This window comes from Mus caroli, chromosome 16, assembly GCF_900094665.2.
Source record: "Mus caroli chromosome 16, CAROLI_EIJ_v1.1, whole genome shotgun sequence".
NCBI lineage: Eukaryota > Metazoa > Chordata > Mammalia > Rodentia > Muridae > Mus > Mus caroli.
Window position 1 is genome coordinate 76,383,655 of NC_034585.1, and position 11,834 is coordinate 76,395,488.

At 33.6% G+C, this 11,834-nt stretch overlaps 1 protein-coding gene across 2 annotated transcripts in view; it reads left to right on the plus strand.

The window, feature by feature from the left end:
* Positions 1–11,834, plus strand: part of Ncam2 (neural cell adhesion molecule 2) — a 426,237-nt gene that overhangs the window by 257,408 nt on the left and 156,995 nt on the right. For both annotated transcript variants that reach the window (XM_021184925.1, XM_021184926.2), the window contains exons 7-8: positions 4,354–4,514; positions 8,692–8,837. In XM_021184925.1, the coding sequence (XP_021040584.1) occupies positions 4,354–4,514; positions 8,692–8,837 (307 nt within the window). The remainder of the gene's footprint in view (positions 1–4,353; positions 4,515–8,691; positions 8,838–11,834) is intronic.

Here is an 11,834-nt window from a genome sequence, read left to right on the forward strand (position 1 = left end):
CATTCTGTTGCACAGATTTAAAGTCAATCAAGGTACATACACCATGAGCATAGAGCATCACTGGGCAGCCAGTTTAGGTTAGCAGAAGGGGCCAATGAAAAACCATGTTCAGAAGCAAGATTTAACCTTGAATTTGGCACACTGTTATATATGACTTCTCATGTATGCATGCATGAAAATGTCACACATATATAAATGTATACACACAATAAATGTCAAAAAATTCTGATGATAACCCTATTAGCCACCGTTTTACTCTGTCACATGATTTTGTCATTTTGTGACTATTATTGACTACTGCATATGATTATCTTTGTATTTTTTCCATTCAGTCTAATTTAGCTACCTTGTGATCCATATACATTATTGTGTGCATTGATATGTAATTTTTTATTCCAAATAATATTCCAAAGCAAAAAAATACAGTTTTTGTATGAACACTAAGATCTATAGCTATTGCTCTATTTCATAAATGCTAAAGTGCAAGAATAAAAATCATAAAATTTTTAGTCACATATATTCCATATATACAAAGGCAATGTGACAAGTTTTAAGCTTTAGAATTTATTTTAAGGATGATAACAGACACTGCTATGCTTCACTTCTTTCCTTTTAAACTTAGTTTGATAACATATTATCACATCTTTATCTTGTTTATGCTTTGAGTGTAGTATAATTCAATAAGCATAACACATCTACAAAGTGATTGAAACTGATACATACAGATACTAGTTCTTTGTAATATTGTTTTAGTAGAATTGCCAACCTGACATCAGGCTACTAACCCCAGGTGATCATGATGTATCTCCGAGATTGTTGATTTGCCATAAGAAATCTTACTGAGTCTCCGACATGACTTGTGTTATTCACCACAAAGGACAAACGATAATCAAAAACATGACACACATGATCATGCATCCCCAGAGGTTATTAGATATTTTAATTTGTTCAAAATTATTTTTAATAATTTATTTGAAATAAAAATAGCATAAGAATTAAATGTGACAAATTCAAAATATATTTATTCAAACACACACACACACATAGGCACATACTTTTTTTTTTCATCCATATACCTTCAAATGCCATTTCTTGCTTATACTGGAGAGTACTTAAATTGAAACAGATGTTTTGGTGTTTGATTTAAAAATTGTATTTGAGAAATAGGATTGTATTGTTTAAACATTTGTAAAGACAAATTTACCTTTACTGAAAGGTTTTTGTTTAATTCCATTTATCTGTAGGTATAAAATATGTATCAAAACTATACAAATAAATTCTTGTAAGCATTGGGGAGTATATTGAATGTACTTGGGGATCCAGAGGACCTGCTGAGTAGAGAAGATGCATGCCAGTGATATGATGGAAGCCACTGTGTTAGTAATTGTGGGTCGATATAAGAGAATATAGCATATTAGATGGTGTGTTTAAACAGCAAAAATACAGTTTCTCACAATTCTCGATTGCCAGTGTCCTAGATAAAGGTATCAGTGCTGTTGGTTTCTGATGAGGATTCTCTTTCTTTCAACCTGATGTCCACTATATCCTGCAATAGCTTTTCCCCCGCATATAAATGCTGGATTCTTCTTATTTTTGGCAAAGAAAACAGGTTCCTTGAGATAGAGAGGTGGTGTACACAGGAAGACCTGTTTTACCCCCACAATCTTGATAAAGAAGCTGTGTTAGTGTGTGCTTGTGATATGAGTGAAGTGCAAGAGAAGGAAGAATGTCATGTGGACCCATGCGTCTCAGTGGTCAGTCTTCACACACAAAGTCCAACAAATGTAGCTGTTACCTATGCAAATTTAAATTTGTTCAAAGTCCATGTCTCCAAATTCAGTCACCTGAATTGTTGTGGAGGCAATGGTCACACGGAGGCGTGTCCATGAGTTAGTATTTTACACAGTACAGAAGGTACTTAAAAGCTAAATGTTAGAACACTGTGATAATTTCCACAAAGTTAACAGCAATATCCAGGAAAGTCCGAAGGCATTGTTTTATGGCATGCATTTACAGAAGTGTGCTCATGAACTTTAATTTCATTCAAAGCCTACCATGACTTATTATCGGCCGTGTTCTGGAATTAATTTCTGTATTACTATAGTTGTTAGAATACAGGCGATCCCACTGACCTCTTTGGGAATTGTGCGCAGTTTATATCATCAACTGTTGCCTCCAGGTGCGTGAAGTGTGTGCTACAGATGAAAGGGCCCCAGTGTTCCTTCTGTCCCACTCTTTTCCCCCTCCCCTCCCTCCTCCCCCTCTCTCCATACCTCCTTCCCAACCTCGCCACTCTCCACGCCCTTACACCAAATCTGTTGCATGGCATAATTTCTCAGGGATACACCTCAGCCCCGGCTGGCAAAGTGTATCCTAGACCCTGTTCAATTTTATTCTGTTACATCATCCTATTAGTAGAGATCAACCTAATCGTGTCTTGAAAGCTTCTCAGCTGGCTTCTTTTTGTATTCTTTCTTCAGCTAGTCTTTATAGTCATAGGTATATACAAATAGTGAACATGATGGACTTTCAGCTTCTGTTAGTCTTTTATGTTTCACTGAATAATGTTCTTATTTTTATTTTCACTCTGTTTACTTTGCGTTTCATCTCCATTATCGTTTTAGATAATGGTTCTGTCGTTGTGTCTATATTTTCACTCTTATAAACATGCTTTTATCTGTACACAGAACCTTAATTATACATGGTTGATTTTTAGACAATTATATTTAAAATTTTCCTTACTTCAAACTTCTTGTTCAAGCTTTCACTAAATACTACTTTGGGTATTGATTATTTTTCATTATGTTATTATCTTTACATGTCTGCGTCTGTGCTTAACCTTAATTTCTGATATTGTTTGCTAATTCCATTAATTATCTGTAACATAGGGAGCATTTTCATAAGTTAACTTCAAGTCACCATTTCTTTTGTTTCAGCAAATATTCTAATAAATATTCTCTGCATTTTAAAAACTAGTCATAGGGAGGTATATCACATTTCTATTTCACAGTGGTAGCTATCTGAACGTATCCAGACATCTAACCTAGTTTTTATAAATCAGTTACCGAAATCTAAATTCTTACTTTCTAAATGTCTTTTAAATTTGCATGTGTATTTGTCTGTTTTTAATTTCAGTTTATAATGTTCTAGAACATGTTTTTGAAGCAATATTGTTGTGTGATTAAATATTTATCCTCCTTGGGTCAGAATAATATTTCATGTAATTGTTAAGAAATTTATGTCATTTCTGTTTTTTTTTTTTTCTGACTTACTTTTTGGCATCATCTTTGTGTTCTCCACTGATATTTCTATACTCAATTTCTACGGTCACATAGAAAGTGCCATATAAAGATTTTCCATCAGGTTATATTTTCATTGATGTACATTTCAGGTATGCATTTTTTAAATGCCTTTATGTCTCTGGCATTATCGACATGCTTTGAATTCATTTGAAAGTTGCTATCGCATATAAAAGTTTTGTTCTCTTTCCAGCAGCAAAGATTTAAAAAAAAAATCTTTTAAGTTGAAATTTAAACTGATAAAGAGATATTAATATCTCCATCCTAGAGAGGTTCTGAGGGTTTTATTTCAGTGTATCATACGAATAATTCAGTTCACAATTAAAAATAATAAGACAAAAAATGAAAAAAATGAAATGAGAAAAAAGTTAGTAAGGGGAATATATAAGATTTTACAATGTGTAAGTATGTCATAAACTATTTAAGTATTTAAAATATACTAGAGAATGCTAATAGCCAATATTATTATAACCAAATAAATACTAAATGAAATAAATTTCACTGGGGAAAGAACTTGGAAATGATAATTACTGCTGTGAAGCAACAAAAGTTATTATATTCACTATCACATCAATTTTTACTAACAAAAGTTATATGGACTAGACCTTAATGATATAAATTTATATTATTTCATGTGAAAAAGGGGATTTTTAATTAGAATTTCTATTTTTGTAAGTCACATGTGTACACAACATTGTAACATAAATGTATGTTGGCTAATTAATAGTTAAAATACAAAAGAATAAAAATCAATAATGAGTATTTTCTAATAACGAAAGTACAAGTTGAATTCATGTGTTTTAATTACTTGACTTAATATTAATATTTCAACCTCAGACAAATGTCATTCTTATCTCTAATCAAGCTAAATTTCAAACATTATTTTTATGTGTTTGCCTGAAGGTTGCTTGACTAATAAAAGTATATTTTGACTGAGTTATAACAATCAGTTATCCTAACCATGAAAAATGTTATGCTTATATATAATAAAGTTGATTTGATGTCCTATTTATAAAATTAGATTGTGAAGATCAACTTCTTTTGTCTTTTTTAGGAACGGCAAACTCATTGAAGAAAATGAAAAGTATATTTTAAAGGGCAGTAATACAGAGCTCACTGTCAGGAACATAATCAATAAAGACGGGGGCTCTTATGTCTGCAAAGCAACAAACAAGGCAGGGGAAGATCAAAAGCAGGCCTTCCTTCAAGTCTTTGGTAAGTATCCCAGCACTGAGATTATAATGCAATCTCCATCCAAGTGTAAAGATGTCAGAGCCAACCTACCCTCTGCTCTCAGATGCAAACTATAAAGTATCCATAGACAAAAACTGTTTCTGCACTTCAAAAACATACATTAAATAATGTATTTTTTTTCAATATGTTTCCAAACATTTCTTAAAGCTTATGCCATTACATCATCATTAATGGACATATGTTGCGATTGATGTTATATTTGGTGCTTTCAAAATTTCCCATGTGAAAAGCTCTTGTTTAGAAATGTTTCCCTGTAACTATAATCAGTGTCTTACCATCTTCAAAGACAGTATGTGAGCATCATCCATATTGAGTAAGAGATATAGTATCTTTTGGGGGGAGGCTGCCTGAGCATGTAGAATAGTAGAAGTGTTGATTTTACTCTCTCTGTTTTGACAATGAAAGAGACAGTTGCTTAAATACTGTGGAATCTCAAGTTAAACAAGGTTGAGACCTAAAATGATGCTGGTTCCCTGGTTCCCAATACTGGCTTCCATTCACAAAAGGTTGTGGCTCCATTCTTTTTTTTTTTTTAATTTTTAATATTTTTTATTACATATTTTCCTCAATTACATTTCCAATGCTATCCCAAAAGTCCCCCATAGCGCCCCCCACTTCCCTACCCACCCATTCCCATTCTTTTGGCCCTGGCATTCCCCTATATTGGGGCATATAAAGTTTGCAAGTCCAATGGGCCTCTCTTTCCATTGATGGCCGACTAGGCCATCTTTCGATACATATGCAGCTAGAGACAAGAGCTCCAGGGTTCTGGTTAGTACATCATGTTGTTCCAACAATAGGGTTGCAGATCCCTTTAGCTCCTTGGGTACTTTCTCTAGCTTCTCCATTGGGAGCCCTGTGATACATCCAATAGCTGACTGTGAACATCCACTCCTGTGTTTGCTAGGCCCCGGCATCGTCTCACAAGAGACAGCTATATTTGGGTCCTTTCAGCAAAATCTTGCTAGTGTATGCAATGGTGTCAGCGTTTAGAAGCTGATTATGGGATGGATCCCTGGATATGGCAGTCTCTAAATGGTCCATCCTTTCATCACAGCTACGAACTTTGTCTCTGTAACTCCTTCCCTGGGTGTTTTGTTCCCAATTCTAAGAAGGNGCACAGTGTCCACACTTTGGTCTTCATTCTTCTTGAGTTTCATGCNTTTAGCAAATTGTATCTTATATCTTGGGTNTCCTAAGTTTTGGGCTAATATCCACTTATCAGTGAATACATATTGTGTGAGTTCTTTTGTGATTGTGTTACCTCACTCAAGATGATGCCCTCTAGGTCCATCCATTTGGCTAGGAATTTCATAAATTCATTCTTTTTAATAGTGAGTAGTACTCCATTGTGTAAATGTACCATAATTTCTGTATCCATTCTTAACACCCACAAGGTGGCTCACTACCACCTGTCATTCCAGTTTCATTGGATCTGCTGCCTCCTTCTGGACTCCCTGAGTAATGCATGCACATGGTATACATACATAAGCATTTACAAAACACCAACACCTTGGTCTTGCAAACTTTATATGCCCCAGTATAGGGGAATGCCAGGGCCAAAAAGTGGGAGTGGGTGGGTAGGGGAGCAGGGCGGGGGAGAGGAGGGCTATAGGGGACTTTTGGGATAGCATTTGAAATGTAAATGAAGAAAATATCTAATTAAAAAAAACCAAATGTATCTCCTTTTAAAAGTTAAACACGTAGCTAATATATTGTGGCTTTAGCCACCTTTATATATCTTATTATCAAATTATTTCATAATAAAAACTAGAAAAATGAAAGGTCAGAAATATGTGGTTAAGAAGGGTGCATGATATTACTAGCAGCTAAAAATATTTTCTTTACTTTGAACACAAAATGAATAATAAGGCTTCTCTCTGGTATTGTAGCTGCAGCATGTATGCATTTGGATGGCAAAGATCTTAATAGTGTGTGTATTCCTGTAGGATGATACAGAATTTGAAGAAAATTTATGAAAAATGAAAATTTGAATAATAATGTATTCCCAGGATGCTATGGGGTCAGATTAGTCAGATGGCATTGAATAGAGACTGACATTTAGGTCGGCAAGGTTTTGCAGTTTCAAGGTCAGGTCGTACTAAAATGGTGTTTATAAAAGTCTTCAATTATGATGTATAGAAAGAAACAAAAGGCATACTTAGATTGCTCACATAGAATGAAGAACACATGGATTTGAACTATAAAATACATAAAATCATTATCTAATCTTTCTCATATTTAAATATTAGTTTCAACCCTGGGGAAACTAAATAAATCTCCCTCAGTGTGAGGTAAGTAGTTAGAAATGGGAGCATCAGCTGGGAGTGGTGGCACACACCTTTAATCCCAGCACTTGGGAGGCAGAGGCAGGTGAATTTCTGAGATCGAGGCCAGTCTACAAAGTGAGTTCCAGGACAGCCAGGCCAGGGCTATACAAAGAAACCCTGTCTCAAAAACAAAACAAAACAAAACAAAACAAAACAAAACAAAACAAAACAAAACAAACAAAACAAAACAAAACCAAGTAAAACAAGAAGAGGTGCTCAACTGCACAATCTGTCTGAGCTGATGAAAAATATCATTTAGTCATTTTTTCTTTTATAAGGATGACAGAATGTGAGGGCAAGGAGAACATCAAGGTTTCTGTGGCTTCCATCTTTTGAAACACAAACTAATACACATCACATTGCATCATTGTGGGATCACTTTTTGAAGTTACAAGGATAAATTTATTTTTATATTTCTAAAAAATACATACCTACAGTAATGAAATGAATGAAATGTAAAACTACTAAAAGGTTTTTTTTTTTTTTCATAATTCTGGTATCCGCGATCTTACTTCTGGTCAAAATTTTTCATTTCTTAGTTAATTATACTAATAGATTTTTAAGTTCTGTGAACTGAGAACTGATATGATAGAGATAGATTTTAGTATCTAATTCCTCTTTATTTTGCTTAATAAGTAAGAAAGTAAAGGAAAGTTGAGACAGAGGAGAGAGAGAGAGAGAGAGAGAGAGAGAGAGAGAGAGAGAGAGAGAGAGAGAGAATGAGGGTCTTAATGAGAGTTTCTTTTGCAGTGACCAAACACCATGACCTTAAGTAACTTGGAGAAAGAAAGGTTCATTTCATCCTACAACTCTGAGGCTACAGATGAATGATGACATAATGGAGTCAGGGCAAGAACTCACATGGCATGCTCAGCCTGATTCCTTCTACACCATAAACCACATGTCCAGGACTGGCATCCCCCACAGTAGCATGGTCTCAACCACAGTAGCTATCAGTCAAGAACATTTTCCACAGGCTTGTCCACAGGCTAATTTTACGAAGGCCTATTCTCAAATAAGGGTCTGTCTTCTCAGATGATGATGTGCCGTGTTAACACAAACAAATAGAACAAACAACAACAAAAGTCCTGGAAACAGATAAAACAAAGACCAAATTTTAGATTATTATGCCAGTATGTAATTGTGGAGGTAGGTGTATTTTATTATAAAGAAAATTTTATACCAGTATACATAATGTTGTGTTCTATAGGGATATAGTTATAAAGAAATTGTTAATACCAGATCTATGTTTAATCAAATTAAAGTTGTAACTCATCATTTATAATAACACGTAGAAAATTCTTGAGTATGTCTTTATGTCATGACATTTTTCAGTTATATACAACTAAATGTCTTAGGTACCAAGAAACTCTAATCACTTGTCAACTCTGTTGAACTTATTAAAAGATAAAATACAATAAATGAGGAGAGAGATGATGCTTATGTATCTGTGTGTGCTTACAGGTATTTTGTATTGGAAAGGAAATTTCGATTTTGTGGCTTTAGGAAATAAATAATAGAATTTTGTGTTAATCTAACAAAATTTTGTTAGGGAATTATATTTTATGTTGATATATGTGGATCTGAAATACTATTATAATGAACATCGGTAGGATTTTTATTTAGAGTTGTCTCCCCACTTTATATGTAATTTTTTGGGTCTTTTTAGAAAGGATGTTATAACTGCTATGCAAATCTTCATCTGATAGAGTTTATACCTGGCATCAAAAGTCTGTTATGGAATTTTCACTGTGAATTGTAACCATTTTGTTCCAATACCAATTGAATAATATGTATATTTTTTACAGTACAGCCTCATATATTACAACTTAAAAATGAGACAACATCTGAGAATGGTCATGTCACACTCGTATGTGAAGCAGAAGGGGAGCCTGTTCCAGAAATCACATGGAAAAGAGCCATAGATGGAGTCACGTTTTCTGAAGGTGATAAGGTAATACTGTTGTTTCTAGAATAATCCATCCGTAGGTATACAATTTACACATTAACTTACATGAACCAAATAAGTAACATATTAAAACTACCACTCAGAAAAAAATTAAAAAAAAAAAAGCTACCACTCAGCCAGTTTATAATGATTGTAGTGGAGAAGATATAAGTTAATTCCTAACAGGTAAAATGTATTTGAATAGATGACAAAGTCTTAGGTTTTTAGTGTTATTTGTAAAGCAGTTTCTGTGGATGATCGATATATACTGAATCTCTAAAAAACGTTTTGCAAGTCTAACTTCAATCTCCTCTGTATTAGTTAAGTCATTAAAATCTGAGGCACTCATTCTTTTCCTTTCAGAAATGTTTCTGTGCACAGGTTTCTGAGGTCATGTGATGGAAACCCTAGCAAAAAGATGCCAGGACAGATATAGATAGAGCATTTTGATCTGCTTTCACTACAGTAAATTGAAGTTATGCAGAATTCAAATATTACCATGTATTGCAGTCCATGGAGTTTTGTTACTGATAATTTTCATAATCCCTCACGTTAACCTTTGGGTATACACAGAAAACAGAAATGATATAGAATCAGAAAGACAAAGAAGGGGGCAAATGACATTCCTGGAATTGGAAACTCCTATAATAATGTTTAAATAACATTATATGTATTGAATATATACATACAAAAGCTGGTGTGTATATAACAAAATGCCTCAAAGCACTTTAATTTAATAATGTGACAAGAGGAAAATGAGGAGTTATTTTGCCTACAAAATGCTTCCTGCCCTATTACCTGACTGCATTGTATTCAGCATCACATTAAGTTCATAAATTCATAAGGTGTCATAAATTGATAAGGCATCAGTTTTGTCCATTTCTCATTTAAATGGATGTGACATATGGGAATATGCCACTTTTTTCAAGTATTCTCTTAATGTCATTTTTATAACAGTGTATATCTCTTTAGAACATAATTAATGATGTTCACTAGGATTATTTCATATTCTGTCTTAAAATATAAAACAGTAAAATGTGAATGACCACCATCATATTTTGGAAACATTAGAGTCTCCCTTAATATAATCCCAGCTCAAAAACTTAGGGATTGTTGTGGCACCGTTAGCAACTATTAGATGAATTGATGTTCACAAAATTAGTAAAACACAATCAGATATCTGTAAGGAGCTGTTGCATTTTAGCAAAATTCTATGAATGATTCAAGTAATTGCTTTCATACCATTACCCTTCCTGGATGATTCTCCACAAGCCACATACTCTGATTTTTTTTATTATTGTCCTAGCTGAAAGTTCTTCCTTCTCCAAGTTATCTCATTCTTTTTATTTCACTTACATTCCTAAATGTACATGCTGAACATGAGTTGTATATTACCTGTTATTTCATCAAGAAAGTAGCATCAAGAAAACAAAATGTCTGACATTTGTTCTAACAGCATTCAACAAAGCAATCATAGAAATGGAATTTTAATACAAATTTATAGTTTAACAAATAGATTACTTGATCTCTGTGATGATATTTCTCAACTGATTGCTGACTGAATTTACAGATATCATCTGACTTTTCAGAAAGGCTTCCTAGTCTCTCCAACAAAAAAAATCCACAAACTGAATAACTGAAGTGAGCATTGATGGGATGCAGGCTGTTCTCTTTAAATCCATCCTGGACTCATATCTGTGCTCAGCTTTGTCAATAATATTCGAGTCACTTAATAAGAGTACTTCCCTGCTTACATTATTCATCATGATGCTTATTAATATCTTATTTAATAACAAAATGAAAAGTACATTGTAAGTCTCCTGACAATAATTTGGCTTGTACAGTTCATATCATTACTCTTATACCAAGTGAACTTTGATTATGAATAGTCTTTATAAAGTGTGACACCGATGGTCTGGTTGAATATTAACATTTGCAACTTGGAATGAGATTGTATCATTTTTGTTATGGAAAGTGACATGACATTGAATTTTCTATGATAATCACTAGAAGATACTGTAACAATTCAGATTCTATACTCTCAACCTTGAAGTTAATTCAATATTTCTTGTTCACAGCTAAGGAATATTTAATATGAGCCATATGAGTATGAGTTCAGAAAACTCCTGGGAAATCGACTTTAACTTCTTGGCTCTTTATCAAGATGTAATTCAATAACTAATTCTTGCAATAATAAAATATTATTAACAGTGTTGTGTAAGACCCTGATTGAGGACTTGGAAAATACAACACAAAATAATCACAACATTCGTAAGAAAAGAAACTAAGGCTTGGATGAAATTGCAAATGTATATGTTATAATGGATCAAGTTACTATGTGTTTTAGAATACATATTAATTTTGCTCCGATAGGATGTAAATATGCTCAACTTTGAAAACATTTTTAAAAGATAAAAATCAAGGAACCGAATTTCTTTTGTCTGTTTCACACTTGTGAAATTTATTAATAAAGATAGAGTAGTCCATGAATCATTGTTACATGTAACAGAATCTATTTTTACTAAACTCCAAAATTAGATAAGTGCACTCAAAAGTGGTCTTTGTAACAGAACTTTCAGCCTTTAGCTATGGGAAAAAATTCCCAAAATTTCTTACTGTGAATGAGAACATAAACGGAATTGTAACCTCTGTTGGAAGACTCTTTCTTAAAGACATAAAGAGCGGGTACTGTAGCAGTATATCAGTAATAGACATTACTGTAATATTGTAGTAAAGTGCTGGAGTTGTGAGCATGAAAACCTAAGTTCATTTTAGAGACCATGTAAAAAGTGCCAAGTGAGATTTTATATGTCAGTATCTCCTCTGTAGTTATTATGATAATGCTAGACAGAAAAAAGCAAGGTCATCCCTGTGGTTTCCTGGCCAGCTTCCCTCATTTAGCCTTTGACCAAAAATGCCAAGAGTCCATTTCAGTCTAATAAGAGACCCTGCCTGACAAAGAATTTGTGTGTGTGTGTGTGTGTGTGTGTGTGTGTGTGTGTG